At 26.1% G+C, this 21,446-nt stretch overlaps 1 protein-coding gene across 1 annotated transcript in view; it reads left to right on the top strand.

The window, feature by feature from the left end:
• The window catches only part of LOC122532104 (serine/arginine repetitive matrix protein 1-like), a gene marked incomplete at its 3' end in the record, with an annotated part of 54,524 nt that extends 36,559 nt beyond the window's left edge, over nt 1-17,965 (top strand). The window contains exon 5 of the mRNA XM_043660582.1: nt 17,751-17,965. Coding sequence (XP_043516517.1) covers nt 17,751-17,965 — 215 coding nt within the window. The remainder of the gene's footprint in view (nt 1-17,750) is intronic.
• Between the last annotated feature and the right edge of the window lie 3,481 nt (nt 17,966-21,446).

The raw sequence follows: 21,446 nt of genomic DNA, 5'->3' as shown, positions 1-21,446 counted from the left end.
GAAATTATTAAAAAAAAAAAAAAAAAACAGTCTACATAAAAAATAAAGCGAGGAAAACAAGCTTTCAACCTTATATTTCTGACAGAAAAATTTATTGAAATTTCTGAAGCTCGTGGTGGTAATTTTGTAAAAGCCTCTCTAAAAAAATTACAAATTGATCAGTTTGATTACTCTGATATTTCCAGTATGTAATATTACAGTATTGCAATATTAATGATATTATGATATTGTTGATGTCAGTATTAATGTTTAATTTTGATTAAAATTATTTATAAAATGACAGGAATTTCTTTGAATTTGTAGAGTAAAAGAGACTAAATATTATGAAAGAAATATCGATATTAATGATACTTCCGAGTTTATGCTTTTGGAATATTATAAATATAAAATAATAATAATAATAATATAATATATATAATATATATTTAAATATTATAATAATTTTTCGAATATTATAAAGCACAATTGTGACTTTAAAATACATTTAAAATTGAAAACTGGTTATTAAAGATTCTCAGTATAACGATCCTCAGAATCATTCATTTCCCAGCGAAACAGAAATTTTATAATTTCTCAACTAATTTTGGCGACAGTTAATTTATTTTATATTAATTTCTATTATTTCGTTAATTTATTTTATATCAATTTTTATTATTATTTCATAAATTAATATATTATTGCGATCAGTTCAATTCCATATTAATTCTTCGTTATTCACTTAAAAAAAAAAGAAAATTTTTATATTAATTTCTATTATTTCGTTAATTTATTTTATATTAATTTCTATTATTTCGTTAATTTATTTTATGTTAATTTCTATTATTACGTTAATTTATTTTATATCAATTTTTATTATTTCTATTATTATTTTATAAACTAATATATTATTACGATCAGTTCACTTTCGTATTAATTCTTCGTTATTCACTTAAAAAAAAAAAAGAAAATTTTTATATTAATTTCTATTATTTCGTTAATTTATTTTATATTAATTTCTATTATTTCGTTAATTTATTTTATGTTAATTTCTATTATTACGTTAATTTATTTTATATCAATTTTTATTATTTCTATTATTATTTTATAAACTAATATATTATTACGATCAGTTCACTTTCGTATTAATTCTTCGTTATTCACTTAAAAAAAAAAAAGAAAATTTTTATATTAATTTCTATTATTTCGTTAATTTATTTTATATTAATTTCTATTATTTCGTTAATTTATTTTATGTTAATTTCTATTATTACGTTAATTTATTTTATATCAATTTTTATTATTTTTATTATTATTTTATAAACTAATACATTATTACGATCAGTTTCGTATTAATTCTTCGTTATTCACTTAAAAGGAAAAAAAGAAAATTACTACACTCTCGTCTCTCCAAAACAAAAATTTCTTTATTTGTTTCGAAAATAGAGATCACAAAAAAATTGAAACCACACACGCAGCCGCTGAAACCAAAAATATTTCTCGTAGCCACGCCAGTCGTAAACATAACAACTTCGATCGACTGTTCAACTTTCCACAACAACAAAAGTAAAGCGAACTATCGTTCCCTGCGGTTCTACGCAAATCGTTGGTAAACACCGGACACGTTCCATCCAATTCTCTCGACATTCTCCTTCCGATGTTAGTTTGAAATCCAACATTCGTGCGTGCGTGTCGCGGCGACACGTCACAGTTTCTAACGATTGTTAGAAACTAAAAATCGCGTGTGAACGAGTGATTATCATATAACGTCGGTTTCGCTCGGATATCGATGCTGAAACGACTTGTATCGAGTTACGATTTATTTACAACGGCGTGGTCGTTGCTCGAAGGTAAGAATTTGTTTTGTTTTCTCGTTTTCTTTTTACGGGGAATTGTTGAAAAAAAAAATTGTTGAAACGCGAACCTTCGAAATTGAAAGTGTTTCGTCTTTTTAAATATATTTGAACGTGGCTTGGTTATGTATAGGTAATAGTTGGCTTGAAATTGCGAAGGGAATAATTCAGGAATTTGTAGGAATTATTATAGATCGAAATTGTCGTATAGTACATGCACATTATATATATATATAAAATGTAATATAATATAAAGGTAAAAATAAAAATATTAATATAAATTATTAATAATATATATTAATAATTATAATATTAATATATACATAGTATTAATATATAGTATATTTATATTTATATATATAGTATTAATATATAGTATATTTATATTTATATATATAGTATTAATATATAGTATATTTATATTTATATATATAGTATTAATATATAGTATATTTATATTTATATATATAGTATTAATATATAGTATATTTATATTTATATACATATAGTATTAATATATATATTAATATTATAATATAATATTTATTATATATATATATATATATATTTCTTTAAAAAATATAAGAAAACTGATTCTCGATACTGAAAATTAATTACAAACTTATAAGTTTACATCGAAACTTGTTTAGAACTGTATTTCTGCCGGATCGTAGAGAGAAAGAGAGAGAGAGAGAATGTCCTTGCTGGGTTTTCGACAAATTTTTTCAAGACACTAAGAACTTCCTTCAACTTTACATAACAAGTTTCGAACTCTCAACTTGGTGATATTGAATATCGAGAGAAACTTCTTCATTAAAAATCGTGATCAATTATTAAATAAAGTATTACCAAAGATTGAAAAACAGAAAATACAATATGAAATAATTGAAATTATTATGAAAAATTGGAAAATTATTATTACGAATAAATGCATTCTATTTACCATTAAATATATGATTTATATTTACATTTATATTTATATTTATATTTATTTTTATTTTTATTTTTATTTTTATTTTTATTTTTATATTTATTTTTATTTTTATTTTTATATTTAAACTACAAGATTGTTATAGATAAAATTAGAAATTTTTTTAACACACACACACACACACTCACTCTCTCTCTCTCTCTCTCTCTGTTTATGGTCTGCGTGAGCATAAATTTCAGCTAAATGTCAAACAAACAAATAAAGTCAACTAACAGATGGAGCACTTCGCGTTGATAGCTTGCTTGGTAACATTGGCGCCGACTTTCATTATCTTGGCAGCAGTTGCCGGATTGTAACTAATCTCCGATTTCAGGCCAACGTCGGTGATTATCGTTTGACGAACACCGTAGCCCAACGTGATCATACCGTCTGTTGTCCATTTCTGCAGAAAACTTCCGTAATCGTCCGTTTTGTATTCCGCGTCGGCCACGCCGGTCAGCTGTAATTGAAAGATAAAAAAAAAAAAAAACGAACGACTTTAACGATTTTTCATACCAAGTTCCGGTCGTGTCTGGATGATGGATGAGTTTCGTTTCGGACATTTAAACATCGACGATAATTTACAAATAATACGTTTTGCTTTGAGTGGAAATCTTCGTTTCCAGTTTTCGGTGTGTACCGTGTATTAATGATAGTGAGTATGATAAGTATAGTTATATAATATAAAATATATAATATAATATATAATATTATAATATATCGTATTTGTGTAATATATAATATTATATAAATACGGTATATTATATTATATATTATATTATATTGTATATCGTATTTGTATAATATATAATATAATATATAATATAATATATCGTATTTATATAATATATAATATATATTTTAGAATTTTATAAAATTCAAAAATATATATAGAACACTTATTTTTCGTAATCAAATCGTGTCAGATGTTATGTCTCTTCCGAATCGTAAAAAAAAACAGTTATCAAGCACATACAAGCCTGAAAGGTTAAAGAATGAGTTGTAGAGTAAATTAACCCTTTGAACTCGGAGAATTTTTATGACACGATCGATGACAACAGCAACGTATCAAATACAATAAACTTTCGCGGTGAAACTTCTCGAAACCAATAATTTCGCGCACAAATAAGTTATAAATATTTATATGTTCAGTTGCGCGAATGGCCTTCGTGCATCACCCTATGTTTACTTTTACCAAACGAACACACAATGCGAGAAATGATTTTCACATAAATTGAGCTGAGTAGAAAACAATTGGCTAAAAGTTGGGAAAACATTGCTGTTGCTCCGCGTTGAATGTAGTGAAAAATATAAAAAGTTAAGCGAGTATTTTATGCTTTACTTATTTAAAAAGTTTCTGGTGCTTTGTGTACAGAAAAATATCCTGAGATTTTTTTTCTATAATGAAACGACATAATAAATAAATAAATGACAAGATTTTATGAAAAAGAAAAATAATATAAATGACAAAGTTTTAAGATGTTTCTTTAAATGTAAAATGTTTACTTCTTGAAGATGTAAAACGTTTATTATATTCTATACTATAGTAATCATGCGGTCATCATAAATATTATTTATGTTATATGATATTAATATATAACATAAAATAAATAATACACATTATTAATATAATAATTATATAATAAAATATAATGATATTATATCATATTAATATAATAATGTTAATTATATAATAAAATATAATGATAATAATAATACAAATTATATAATAAAATATAATGATAATAATATAATATAATATAATATAATAGTAATAATATAAATTATATAATAAAATATAATGATATATTATATTAATATAATAATATTAAATTATATAATAAAATATAATGATATTGTTATATTAATATAATAATATTAAATTATATAATAAAATATAATGATATTATGTTATATTAATATAATAATATTAAATTATATAATAAAATATAATGATAATAATATAATATAGTATAATATAATATAATATAATAGTAATAATATAAGTTATATAATAAAATATAATGATATTATATTGTATTAATATAATAATATTAAATTATATAATAAAATATAATAATATTATATTGCATTAATATAATAATGTTAATTATGATGTTATATACTATATCAATATTATATATAATTATTAATATTAATAAATCTTCTCGATAGAAAATTGCAATGTACCTTCGATGTGTCGCAGTTCAAACGTAAATCACTGCTCATTGTCAACTTCTCGCTAGCCTTCGACTTGATACCCAATTTAATAAGACTTTTGCCATAATGATAGCCAGTTCTGAACACGTCCCTCGCGTTTTTCCCCAGATCCGTGAAACTCGGCACACTCATCTCGTGTCACTTGACAATTAAAGTTAAAGGCCACTAACGTACCAACAACACTCGATTTAACTGTAAAATATAGCAATTTTTTTCATTATGTAAAAGATAACGTTAAACAACAAACCACTAAAAAATAAATACTAATACTAAATATCGTTCGTAACAATTTTCTTCGCAACCAAATCCATCATAGTCTCCAAGATCGAAGTCTTTATTCCACAACGAGCTCTCAAAATTTCCTTATACGATTTCTTTCTCCAGCTGTTTGTCGAACATTTGAATTATCGAGACAAATATTCCGGAAATCCTAACGTCTCGTCATTTAAACCTAAACGTTCGAAATTCAATAATAAAACGACGAAGAAAAGACTCGTCTTCGAGATCACGATGGGTCCAGTCGTGGCAAGAATTTGTTTCATCGTTCTCGAAGGACGAAAATTTGATTTTTCACGACTTTCGAGAATGTATCATAGAATCGTCATCGAAAGGAGAAAAACGGACGAACTCGAGTGTGTGAAATTAGAGACCTGACGCTTTGAAATTATGCGTTTTGAAAATGGACGAATTTGTTCATCGTTCTAAACATTTTATAATACAAAACATGTCAAATTGACTCTCGCCAGCAATCTGGATCGTTTCTTCTTGAAAGAATGCAGAAAAATTCCGAGGAACAATTAACAAGAGTAGAAATAATTCGCTTCGAAGAAAGTTCAAGAGTGAAGTGTTTGATACTTGAACAGAACGCGGCAGATGTGTCTTCAGTGTATCTCGAAAGAAATTAGCCAGTGAACATCTAAACACACACAAAACAACACGAAAACGACACGAAAATTGAGGATTTCGTTCCCTCGACGAAAGTTTTCACCAAAAATTTTCACGCCTGCGTATAAATATAAAAGGGTTTCACCTGCGGGAAAAATGGGGTTAAACCGCGGCATTCACCAGAGCAGCACGTCGACGTAGTAGAACTCGACGATAAACGCGACAATCGGCTCGATGATGTGCAACATCGCCGTCCTTGGCCTTCGTTGAAACGATGAGCCAGCTGCCGGGAATATATCGAGAGAATATGCCAGCTACCGGATTTCCCTTATCTGTTTTGACAGGACTTAGGCGATAACGCCGCCATTGACGTTTCTCACGGTTAACAGCGAGCCGCGACGAAAAAGCATTTAGGCTCGAGCCGTGTCGCGGTAGGCGTCGATCCTCCAATCGTTGAACATTCGTTTGTATCCGTGTTGAATTCGAAAGCTTCGGAGGTTTGAAAAGTTTGTTGATCGTTGGTTTTAATATTTGCTAGATTTCCATTCTTCTAAATATTAATCGTTTGTTATATGTATATTTGTGCATGAACTGTAAAATATGTATATGTACACGTGTAATAGTTTTGTAATTTAGTTTTGTGGTACTGGTTATTACATTAGAGTATAATATGGGAGTATAGTATATATTTATGTATACATACTCTACATTATAGAGTATAATATAGTGTATATTACGTATAATATAGTATAATATATGGTATACTATATAATATACACTATATTATATTCTATGCTGTACGTATATTATACGTAATATATACTATATTATATACTCTATATTACGTATTATACTCTATATACGTAATGTAAACTATATTATTCTCTGTATTATAATATAGTATATAATAGTATATTATAGTATAATATAATATAATATATTATGCTGTATTAGTATAATATAATATAATATAATATATTATAATGTATTAGTATAATATAATTTATAATATTATACTATATTATACTCTATGTTCCACGTAACGTATACTATATTATACTCTATAATATAAAGTATATTATATTATACTCTAAATAAAGTGAATACTCTGATATAAAGTATATTATAGAGTATAATATAGTATATATTACGTATAATATAGAGTATAATATAGTACATATCTACGTATATGTATTCTATATTATAGAGTATAATATGTAAATATAGTTTTATAAATTATACACGTTTCTCATGACTATATAGTTTTATAAATTTTACAAATTATATACGCATATCATATGTAGTTTTATAAATTTTATGAATTATATACATTTATCATCAATAGAGTATATATTCATATTTCTAAATTATATGTTTATGTATATTTATAATATAATTAAATGAATATATTATATTTTAATTGCACACTTATATATTACACAGCCACTGCTATTAAAATATACTACATACGTACATATTTCATAGGTATTTTATATACAGATGTTTAAACTACGTACAAAATTTTAAAACTCGTGTTTCATTTTCACGGATAACATTTATTTCATTAGTTCCAAACAATTATATTCTGCCCCATGATAGTTTGTTCAGAGGAATTTTATTATTTGATTTAATGCAGGAACATTGATATTAAAATTGAAATGATGTCGATTATAAAATACGTGCTACGAATGAATGACAAACAAATGAGTTACAGATCGATTTTAAATAAAGTTGAACGATTAAATCGAATCTCTTGCAATTATTTAACAATTAAATTCCGTGTAATCGTTTAATCGTTAAATATAATTACACGTTTAATTGTTCGAGAATTTCATGGTATAAAGGGGTTTAATTGACTCTGATTAAATGGCTTATTATAATTATAATGATAATAGTAATTGCTGTTCCGAGATCGACCAAGCGTATCCTGGATACTCTTGTTAATCGCGAGCAATAAACTTTCGACTTTCGAGTTTATTATTATTGTTTCGTATTGTTTCGAATGATGACAATGAAGAAGATTCTTAGTGGAGTTTCTCTTGTAAATATTTTATTATATTATACTATATTATAAATATTATATATAATATTATATTATGTTATATTATGTTATATTATGTTATATTATATTATATTATATTATTATGTATATTACTATTACTCGAAAATTGAGTTGTAATAATCTCTCAGGTTACAACAAATTCTCCTAAATTGAAGAAATCAGAATTATTAAAAATTAGAAATTAACAAACTCGCTATAGTCTTCCAAAATTCACTAAATATTCTCACAGTTTCCAACGATTATTATACTATATTATATATATATTACTATTACTCGAAAATTGAGTTGTAATAATCTCTCAATTTACAACAAATTCTCCTAAATTGAAGAAATCAGAATTATTAAAAATTAAAACTAAATTAAAGAAATCAAAATTATAAAAAATTCACTAAATACATTTCTCACAGTTTTCAACGATTATTATACTATATTATATTATTATATATATTATTATATTATTATATATATATATTATTATATATATATTACTATTACTCAAAAATTGAATTGTAATAATCTCTCAGGTTACAACAAATTCTCCTAAATTGAAGAAATCGGAATTATTAAAAATTAGAAATTAGCAAACTCGCTAAAGTTTCCAAAATTCACTAAATATTCTTCTCACAGTTTCCAACGATTATTATACTATATTATATTATATTATTATATATATATTACTATTACTCGAAAATTGAGTTGTAATAATCTCCCAGTTACAACAAATTCTCCTAAATTGAAGAAATCAGAATTATTAAAAATTAGAAATTAACAAACTCGCCAAAGTTTCCAAAATTCACTAAATACATTTCTCACAGTTTCCAACGATTATCATACTATATTATATTATATTATTAAAATTCACTAAATATTCTCACAGTTTCCAACGATTATTATACTATATTACTATTACTCGAAAATTGAGTTGTAATAATCTCTCAATTCACAACAAATTCTCCCAAATTAAAGAAATCAGAATTATTAAAAATTACAAATGAGCAAACTCGCCAAAGTTTTCAAAATTCACTAAATACATTTCTCACAGTTTCCAACGATTATTATACTATATTATATTATATATATATATATATATATATATATATATATATATATATATATATATTACTATTACTCGAAAATTGAGTTGTAATAATTCCCCAATTCCCAACAAATTCTCGCAAATTAAAGAAATCAGAATTATTAAAAATTAGAAATTAACAAACTCGACGAAGGCCACCCTCCTCCGTTAGAGTGACGCGCGCGAGAACGAAGAGATACCCAGGAGCCAGGCCGAGCGCCAGTAGAAGAGAAAGATTACCCCCGGAAATCCGTCAGAAGCGATTTGTCGAAACGTCGTGGAAACGAGGGGGGAGTGAATTCTATCGGATCGACACAACCTGACTTGACAACTCTTTCGAACGTTTCGATGGACGTTTCGTGCAATTGGCGTGGAACGGTTTCTTTCGGCTGGGGAACGCTCGTCAAGTCTCGAGAAGTTGCGGTGGAAATGGCGTAACGTTGTTGAAACGAAACATCGTGGTTGCGGCAGTTGTTGCCTCGACTTGTCTGAACGAGCGAGTCTCTCTTGTATCTATGTACCTTCTTAGCTAGCAGGTCGCGTATTTCACGGGGGGGAGGAGAAAAGTTTGTAAGGAAGCCGAAAAGAATCGTCTCGCCGATAAAGAAGGTCGATAAAGAAGGAGCTTGGGAAAAGGGGGAAAGTTCTTGGACTGATTCGTGCTAAATAGATTGTTCCTTGAGGTTGATATCGGGGGCGAGTTTGACACGATCGTTACGATAGATCTCGCTTGAATTGGGTTATACAGAGTGCTGTCCCAGCGTCGATAGTAGAGATAGATGGCTCTGCTGAGAAGATAAATCGGAAAGGAAAGGGGATTTCTCTCGTTTTCGAGAGAGTCGAGCTTCCTATATTCCGTTCCATAACTTAATTTTGCTTCCTATATTCCGTTCCACAACTTAACTTTGCTTTCCGGTGTATGTGTTTTATTATTTCGATAAATAGAAATTATATTATGTCATTTTCATAGTGAGAATCTTTCCTCTTTGTGCACGTAGCAGCTCACATATGACAGAATAAATTTTGTTTTTATTATTTAAAGTTAAATAAATTTTATGTTTATGATTTTGATAAATAAAGATTGTCATTTTCATAGTGAGAGTCCTTCCTCTTTGTGCATGTAGCAGCTCACATATGACAGAATAAATTTTGTTTTTATTATTTAAAGTTAAATAAATTTTATGTTTATGATTTTGATAGATAAAGATTGTCATTTTCATAGTGAGAGTCTTTCCTCTTTGTGCATGTAGCAGCTCACATATAACAGAATAAATTTTGTTTTTATTATTTAAAGTTAAATAAATTTTATGTTTATGATTTTGATAGATAAAGATTGTCATTTTCATAGTGAGAGTCTTTCCTCTTTGTGCATGTAGCAGCTCACATATAACAGAATAAATTTTGTTTTTATTATTTAAAGTTAAATAAATTTTATGTTTATGATTTTGATAGATAAAGATTGTCATTTTCATAGTGAGAGTCTTTCCTCTTTGTGCACGTAGCAGCTCACTTGTGACAGAATAAATTTTGTTTTTATTATTTAAAGTTAAATAAATTTTATGTTTATGATTTTGATAAATAAAGATTGTCATTTTTATAGTGAGAGTCTTTCCTCTTTGTGCATGTAGCAGCTCACTTGTGACAGAATAAATTTTGTTTTTATTATTTAAAGTGAAATTTTATGTTTATGATTTTGATAAGTAAAAATTGTATTATGTCATTTTTATAGTCAGAGTCTTTTCTTTTTGTGCATTCTGCAGCATTTTGAAATAAATTTTATGTCTGATATAGTATAATGTTGATAAATAAAAATTGCATGTCATTTTTATATCGAGAATTGTTATATTGTTAATTATGAGAAATTAGTATAGAGTGGTAATTGTGGAAAATGGTCCCACTACGAATATTGATGTTTATATAAATAATAAATAAATAAAATTGGTAAATAATAGATAATAAAATAAATACAGATTAAGACAAAAACAACTTTATTGGAGAATAAAAATATGTCTCTTTTCTAGTAAGAAAGTAATATGAAAGTAATATGAAAGTGATGATAGACTGAGTTAAAGTGTCTTAAAGAAATTTTTAAATTTCTGTATTATCAAATTATATTATATTATACTACTGTTTATCACACNACACACACACACACACACACACACACACACACACACACACACACACACACACACACACACACACACACACACACACATATAGATATTATCATATTATATTATTTTTTGTATTATAGTATGTATTGAACATAGTTATATGTATAATGTAAATTGCAATATTATACAATGTAAACATATGTTTAATATTTATCATATTAAATATTAAATATTAAATATATATAAAATCAAATATCATATATCTATCATATTAAATATTAAATACACAAAATTAAATATCTATCATATTAAACATTAAATATATAAAATTAAATATCTATCATATTAAATATTAAATTTATAATATATTCATTTCAAATACAATAAAACGTTGTTGATACTTCTTCTCAAGTACCTCGACAATTGAGAACTGTTATTATAACTTGCAATTAATATAATTACATTAAAATTCTCGACTGTTCACGCATATTTTCAAACTTTGCACGTTCTCAGACATTGTCACGAAGTTTTTCACAAATTCCTTCTTAAGTGGAAAAATTCCTGCAGAATGAAATCATCACGAACGTCCAACGTTTCCACGCGTTGAAAGAAAAAAAAAAAGAAAGAAAGAATTAGGGGTAAAACGCGAGACAGTGTCAGTTTGCAGCAATACACCTTAATTCTCGTAACAGGCACGCCGATGTACGCTGAGGATTCACTTTGACCCTAATCTCCCTTCGTAAGTCCGCTACAATTCTTTATCGAATTCACCGACATTTAAAGCATCGATCTAATTATGAGGTCGAGAACGCTGATCGAATACGAATTCTAACAGTATTTAAAAAAAAAAAGAAAAAATACTTGGAAATTTCAGTGAGAGAATCCGAGAATATATTTATTAATAATTTTATACATTTACGTAAAATATGTGAAATAAATAATCTGATATTATTTTGTATTATTGTACTAGCAACTTCATTTTAAGAGAACATGTTCGCGGCCACAAAATTGCAAAACTGAAGCACGCCGGCAAATTAATTTAATTTCAGACGTGTGCTTCCACGCACTTTCAAACATAAATATTTACACTTGCACACAATACGACCGAAACACTGAAGCTTTTGTGTTTTACGGAAATTTTGCTCTATTAAAGTTACTTACGCAGCTGAAGAATCAAAAAATGAGACGAGAATTTGGAGTAAAATATTTTTCAACTTTACGAAACAATTGACAATCGTACAGAAATATTTTTAAATATTTCTGATTTTTCCTTTTCTTACCGAACGTTAACGAAGTCCTCTCATTTTTCCATTATTACTCTTTGCACATTGTGTTTCATACAATTCTGAAATTATCAATTTTCGTGACAAGGAAGATACAGCACAAAGGGAAATCATTCTTGTATATTTCTCGCTATTCTTTTAAATACTATAGAGCCTGGAATGATTGAATGGAATAATAAAATAAATAAAAAGAACTTGTACGATTATTAATAAAATAAAAGAAATATCATAATTGGCAAGGGAAACTTTTGATTGCGCAAATAACTATATCTCATTAAAAAATTATACTTGTTATAACATAATATTTTATAAAAATTAACTTATTAGCAAAAAAAAATATAAACTTTTTTATAGCTAAAAACGCGTTATATTATATTAAATCAATTTGAATTTAATTGTATTATAATTATACCGTAATGTGAAATTATGTAACTTTGTATAAATAATTACTACGAGGCATTTGCAAATAATTACTGCATCGGCTATGTTCGTAGAAGATTCGATAATCGGAAAGTACAGATTAATCGTATTTGTAACCACTAGCGAAACGATGGTAAGTGGAACTGTCGCGTATGTGGCCAGACGCGCCACGATATTCTGTTTCACACAGGCAAAACGCATAAATTGTCGCGTAACAACCAATAAATTAACCACAAACTCTCTAATAAATATTATTCAATGAATTTATTTATCAAGTTATATATATATATATATATATGTGTGTGTGTGTGTGTGTGTGTGTGTCACATAATTAAATATCATTTAATATGTAATAGATATTGCATTTATAACATAATATCATTTATTATAATTTAAGAATTTTTAAACTCTCACGCATAATTTGAGATTATTATAATTATTGTATGTTATAATAATACATGTGTAATTATACAACTTTATAATATGACTTATATATATATATATATATTTATTTATTTATTTATTTATTTATTTATTTATTATATCATTATAATTGGAGTAAAATATTTAATTTAATTTATATTATATATTTGTTATTTATATAATTATATTACAATAAATATATGAAATTCTATTAATATTATATTTATATATTTATTTTATTCAAAAAATTATGTATATATATATATATAATTTTTTGAATAAGATAAAAATATAAGAAAACAATAACAAAACGCATTAGAATAAATTATAAATACAAAAACTGACAAATATCACACGTTACTAAGAACAATGCGATTAAGTAACGTTAATGAAAAATGATTCCAATATTCATTAACGCCAATATCAATAAATTAGTGCCAACAGCATTACATGTGCAACGTCATACGATTGCATTTGTCAGCGTCGAAAATGAAACACACTGAGAGTTGAAGGAATTCCAGTTTGCAGCAAATAAAACAGAAGTCGAACGTACAGAGAGAGGCAATATCTGAAAGAGAAATGACCACGTTGTTCGTCATGGAGAAAAAGGAAAAAAGAGAGGAAGAAAAAGGAAAAAATATCCCCTTTCATTGTATAGCGTATCGCCACACGTGGCAAAATGGATATTGTAAGAACCGAGTGGAAATTTGACTGACAAAGGACGGATTCTGGCTTTATCCAATATTCTGTGAGCATTGCGTGTGAATACAGAGCCGAATATATTCAGAACTGCACGTAGAACCGGTGGAGATTTAATTAAAGTAATATCGCCGATGTGAAACACACATTTCCGACGATCAATTAAAATAATTTATTTCGATGGAGGGGCGGAATTGGGTGGAAATGTTCGCACGAGCGGACAACAACGTTCGATAGTAATTGTTCTTGTCTACGTTGTCTGCCGGAAATTTTCGTTTATTTTTTTTTTTTTTTTTTTTTTTTTTTTTAGAAACTTCTTTTTTTCAAACGAATTTNTTTTTTTTTTTTTTATAGAAACTTCTTTCTTTCAAACGAATTTTAGAAATCTCGAAGTTTGAACGTTTCTTTTGTCAGGGGGAAATTTTCGGATTCGTCGACATTATGGTCGTTTAAAAACTGACAAATATGTCATTTCGAGTTGTAAATTAAGAAAAGCAGATTGTTGTTCTATTTTATCTGTATAATTCCGTACAATATGAATATGTAATTTTTATTTTGTGAATATAATTTTATACAATATATGATATATAATTTTATATATGTGTGTGTGTGTGTGTGTGTGTGTGTGTAATCTTAATTTTCGAAAGGAAAGATTTTAGGTATAATTATTAGGAGAAAATGTTTCAAAAGTTTCTTATAATTTCGCAATTTTAATTGAAGTTACATTAGAATTGGGCAAACTGAAATTAAATTTACATATATTTAGTTTAAAGAAGATCTTATATTTTGAATTATATATTTAATATAATTCATATTTATATTATATAATATAATATAATTATATATTTAATATAATTCATATTTATATTATATAATATAATATAATTATATATTTTAATATAATTCATCCATACACAAATAATAAATATATTAAACAATAAATAAATTTATGTAATGAATTATTGAATTATTGAACATAATATTAATGAAACTATTTATTATACATAATATTTCTCAACGTATATCGTCCCCAAAAAGGTATATAATATAATTGAAAGTATTAAGTTTCAATTATATAATATATAATATATATAATATAATATATTATATATATTATATATAATATAACTATAAATGAAACTATAATATTTCTCAACGTATATCGTCCCCGAAAAGCTAATATAATATAATTATATATTTAATATAATTAATCCATACATAAATAATAAATTTATTAGACAGTGTAATGAATTATTGAATTATTTAATTAACATATGTAATGAATTATTGAATTATTAGTTATTGAACATAATATTAATGAAACTATAATACTTCTCGTCCCCGAAAAGTTATATAATATAATTGAAACTATAATAGTTTCAATTATATAATATATATAATATATAATATACTATATTATATATTAACATATATAATATATATAGTAATATATTATATAATATATAACATAATATATATTATATATATAATATATAATATAACTATAAATGAAACTATAATATTTTTCAACGTATATCGTCCCCGAAAAGCTAATATAATATAATTAAAAGCTAATATAATAACTTATTTGATATTATTCATCCATACATATTAAACAATAAATAATTTTCTGTAATGAATTATTGAATTATTGAACATAATATTAATGGAACTATAATATTTCTCAACGTATATCGTCCCCGAAAAGCTTCCGAAAAGTAATTATAATCTAATTCCATTAATTATTCATTCAAATAATTAATTCTGACAATTACAATTCTTAATAAGCAATAATTAAGCAAGCAACTGTCTCACTTAAACTCTGCACATTATATATCACACATATGTACATACGTACACGTGTTAAATCGCACGCTCAAATCGTGTTACTCGTCCACTCATAATTATTTACAATTATATTATCCGGTAACCAAGTTATTCCGCACACTCTATCGGGGGAAAATTCTATTTTTGCCCGGATGATCGGGCTTGGTAACTTCATTTCCACGTGTCGCCCGTTTAAAATCGTTTTCTAGTTCTGCGTGGGTTAATTCCGCGGCGCGTGCGTTTTGTTCAGTGGGTCGCGCGACCAACGAAAGGAATCGTGTCGCGTTTCGAACGAAAGCCACCGTGATGTGAACTCGCGTGTCGCAAAACCGGCGAATATTTATGCACGTGTTCGAGTACGCGCGCATCGATTGCAACGCGTTCGAGGCCGGTCGTTGGAAAATCCGGTTTTCCACGGCTTTTCCGCAGCTGCCTCTTCAAATTTTTATCGCTCGCACGAGGTGTAAAATGAACACGCGCTCGTTCGTGTGGCACCGATTTACTGCACTGGAGAATTCGACGCGACGACTAGGAATTTATTTTACATAATATTGTAATTTTATTTTTAAAATTGCGTAATAATATTTCTTAAATTCGGTATTAATTAATGATGGATAAAATTTTATAATTTATTAACTTTTTTTAAAGATTATTATGAATTGATAAAATTTATTATATATATATATAATATAATTTCGTTTTTAAAATTGTGTAATAATATTTTTTAAATTTAATATTAATTAATAATAGAAACAATTTAATATTTTATTAACTTTTTTTGAAGATTGTTATAAATTCATAAAATTTATTATATATATATATATATATATAATTATTTAAGAAAGAAATTTTTAGTTTCAAAAAATAAGATTTATAAAATTTATTATGTATATATAATATTGTAATTTTATTTTTAGAATTGTGTAATAATATTTTTTTAAATTAATCAATTAATAATGGAAACAATTTTATATTTTATTATCTTTTTTTGAAGATTATTATAAATTCATAAAATTTATTATATATATATAATTATTTAAGACAGAAATTTTAGTTTCAACAAATAGGATTTATAAAATTTATTATATATATATATAATATTACAATTTTATTTTTAAAATTGTGTAATAATATTTTTTAAATTTAGTATCAATAGTATTAAATTTAAATTTAGTTTAGTATATTTTAAATTTAGTATCAATTAATAATATAAACAATTTTATATTGTATTAACTTTTTTTGAAGTTTATTATAAATTCATAAAATTTATTATATATTTATAATATTATAATTTTATTTTTAAAATTGAGTAATAATATTTTTTAAATTTACTATTAATTAATAATAGAAGCAATTTTATTAACTTCTTTTGAAGATTATTATAAATTTATACAATTTATTATGTATATATAATTATTTAAGAAAGAAACTTTTAGTGTCAAAAAATAAGATATAACGATTAAATTAGTAATAAATATACGTATAATATATTAATAATTAAAATATATGTATATACATGTATAATTAATTTAATATATATATATATATACATATATAAGGCATTAGATGTAGCGATTTAATTAGTAATAAATATATGTATAATATATTAATAATTAAAATATATGTATACATATATAATTAATTAAATATATATATATAAAGAATTAGGTATAATGATTAAATTAGTAATAAATATACGTATAATATATTAATAATTAAAATATATATATACATATATAATTAATTAAATATATATATATATACATATATAAGCAAAGTAAATATATTCACCTGTTTATCAGAAACATGTCTTATTGAAAATAATTTTCACTGTTTTATGTTCTCTCTCTTTCTCTCTCTCTCTCTCGAATTACTAAGAATTTGACTCGTAAGATGCGTGGATTAAAAGGATAAACGTTTCTTCTTCTTCTCGTTTCTAGCCGATGCTCGCTGAAACGAAACGTGGCGGCGCCGGCGGCGCCGACGAGGTCGAAGAGGACGGTGTCGAGTATTACAGGCTCAGGTCGTTTTCCATAACGGCGAACGGCGTGTACAACCTCGGCGACTCGTTGAAGAGCCGGCGCAGCAAGAGTATCAACAGCGTCACGTCCTCGGGGACCAGCTGCAGCAGCACCAGGGAGGCCAGGTTATTGAGGTAAGGATAAATCAGTTGAACGAGGCACGTATGCATCGCGTTCGCCCTTTCAAAGAAAAGTCCTCCGAGAGGAGTTGATGGATGCAGTTGATTTGGTACACAAGGGTTTTCATTTTTCTTTTGAGGTTCATGGTGCTTGCTACATATCTAATAAAACATTTGAACATTTATGTTACATGAAAAATATTACATTTAACGAAATTTAACTTATTAAATTATTAATTATTAACTTATTAAAAATATTAGTTTATTTACAGTAAACACAATATCTTCTCTGTGTATAAAATTTTATTAAGATTGTAAAAGTGTAGATACACACATTAAATTATTACACACAATTACACAAGAAAACATTTGAATATATAATGTATACGTGTAATGTTATACATATGCATACGATATATACGTATAATGTGTAGTGTATATAGAATATATACATACATTAGATTATCCGATATAGTATAATATATATGCATATACGTACAATATATACATTAAATTATTGCTTAGAATTACTTACGAAAGTATTTGAACATTTGTCACATAATAATAGTTTTGTATGTGTATATTATGTGTGTTTGATACTTAGTTAACCAATTAGAATGATTATAATAGAATATGATCACTATGTTTTGAAATGAATGAAACCAATGAAGCGTAAGTATTCAAACACTTATTGGAACTTTTAATGAATATATTGTATGTGTTATATATAACATGACAAACATAAGTATACAATACATTATTATACATTATTATATTATATATATTATACTGTATATAATAATAATATAATATAATATAATATAATATAACATAACATAATATAATATAATATAATATAATATAATATAACATAACATAACATAACATAACATAACATAACATAACATAATATAATATAATATAATATAATATAATATAATAATATTATGATATATTATAATATAGTAATATAATAATATAATAATAATATTATATATAATATACATTACACAATTATATATAATTTCGTTATGAAACGAATACTATAGGGAGACTCAACTATCATGATTATATTCTATTACTTTATCTCATAACGAAACTTATTCAAAATTTGAGACCACTCTGAAGATAAAACATAAAACGTGTACATATGATATAAATGCTCGTGAAAATACTCGACTATATATCATGGAAGTTTTATGATACAGAACATTTTGAAGTTTCGTTAACACTGTGGCGATTACTATATTGGTAAAGTTCGAAACTAATTTGAAAATGTGTATATTAGATTGTTGCATGCAGCTGTTCACCAAAGTATTTAAACACACACACACACACACACACACAGAGGCACACACATCACGCGCGTCGTATAAAACGCTTTGAAGTTTCATTAACATCGTCGTGATTATATTGCGAAAGTTTGGAGGCAATCTGAAAATGTGGATATCAAATTGCTGCGTACATTGCTGCCCGCGAAAGTATTCGAGCATTTACCACAATATCAAGAAACTGTAACATTACAATACTTGATTACTTTGTTTAAAATTAATTTTTATCATAACATTACCTCGAAAATCTTAAATGGAAAATTTTCTTAAAATGAAGAAAATATATCCAAGACACGTTCTGAAATATAAATTTCTAGAAAGCAAATTAAAGATAAATAACAACTACCCTACCTTAAGAATAATTATAATATTATAATACTATATCACTTTGTTGAAAATGAATTTCTATTTTAACATTACTTCAAAAACGATTGAAAATTTTCCTAAAATGAAGAAAAAATATCCAAGACACGTTCTGAAATATAAATTTCTAGAGAGCAAATTAAAAATAAATAACAACTATCCTACCTTAGGAGAAACTATAATATTATAAAATACTTTATCACTTTATTGAAAATCAATTTTTATCTTAACATTACCTCAAAAATGATCTTAAATCGAAAATTTTCCTAAAATGAAGAAAAAATATCCAAGACACGTTCTGAAATTTAAATTTCTAGAAAATTAAAGATAAATAAAGATAAATAACAACTATCCTACCTTAGGAATAATTATAATATTATAATATAATACTTTATCACTTTGTTTAAAATCAATTTTTATCTTAACATTATCTCAAAAACGATCTTAAATCAAAAATGTTCTTAAAATGAAAAAAAATATCCAAGATACGTTCTGAAATTTAAATTTCTAGAAAATTAAAGATAAATAACAACTATCCTACCTTAGGAATAATTATAATATTATAATACTTTATCACTTTGTTTAAAATCAATTTTTGTTTTGACATTACCTCAAAAACGATCTTAAATCGAAAATTTTCCTAAAATGAAGAAAAAAATATCCGAGACACGTTCTGAAATATAAATTTCTAGAAAACAAATTAAAGATAAATAACAACTATCCTACCACAGGGGAAAACTATAATATTACAATACTTTGTCACTGTATTAAAATCAATTTTTATCTTAACGTTACCTCAAAAAAAAAGAACGATCTTAAATCGAAAATTTTCCTAAAATGAAACGAAAAGAATAATCCAAAATACGCGTATATTTCCGAGGTATAAATTGCCAGAAAGCAAATTAAAGATAAACAGCTACCCTGCTTCACAGCGGTGGAAAATAAGGGTTGAAGTCTGCTCCTGAAAAAAATTGACAGCGTCGCGACGCGAACGAAGCTTCATATTTTTTTTTTGTCCTCGAGAAAACCGTTTCAATTCTCCCGGTGTCGGTCGTCGAAAACGTGTAAACGTTGCCCTCTCATCGATTTTACGATCTCGACATATCGTATTTTCCACCGGGGCACGCCATTTACGTAGACCGAAGCTGCCGAAGCTAGCCCATGTGCCTTGCATATGCATTATACATGGAAACGTTCAACTGCCGGGTGACTATAGCTTGGACGGTTAAAACGCGCGACAAAGGCTAGACACACATTAGACGCAGCATGTCGGGGCGCAGCTTTCCCTGAGACAAAGGGAAACGATACATAATACAATACTTGCCACCGTGTGGGGTCGTTGCGACATGGAACAGCACAGAACTAAGGAGAGTACTTTTTTTTTCCTTTCCTCTCCCTTTCGAGTCACGCGATATCGTACACTGTACAAGTTGTTCGAGAGTTATAGAAGGGCGATTTCTCATGGAAGAAAAAAAAAAAAAAAAGAAAGGAAAGACGGGGGTGAAAGTTTCGTTCGGAGCTTAGGAGTTTTGTCGGAGAAAATCCTGTGCTTGGAAATTACGCTTGTTACCGAGAAATGTGTACTTTAATTTTGTTACTTTATTTTTATAATCGGCACTTTTATTTGCGCATTATTTTATTTTGTTTCAGTTTATATTTTTATTTGTTTCAATTTATTACGATTATCATTATTATTATACTTCTATTATTATCATGTTAATATTGTTATGTTATTATTTCGTTTCAATCTGTTGTAGTATTTTTATTTATTTCAGTTTGTATTTATTTATAATTATTTACTT

Source organism: Frieseomelitta varia, unplaced genomic scaffold (assembly GCF_011392965.1).
Source record: "Frieseomelitta varia isolate USP_RPSP 00005682 unplaced genomic scaffold, Fvar_1.2 scaffold_434, whole genome shotgun sequence".
NCBI classification, from domain to species: domain Eukaryota; kingdom Metazoa; phylum Arthropoda; class Insecta; order Hymenoptera; family Apidae; genus Frieseomelitta; species Frieseomelitta varia.
Note: the sequence above shows the minus strand (reverse complement) of the source record. Positions and strands in the feature narration are given on the sequence as shown.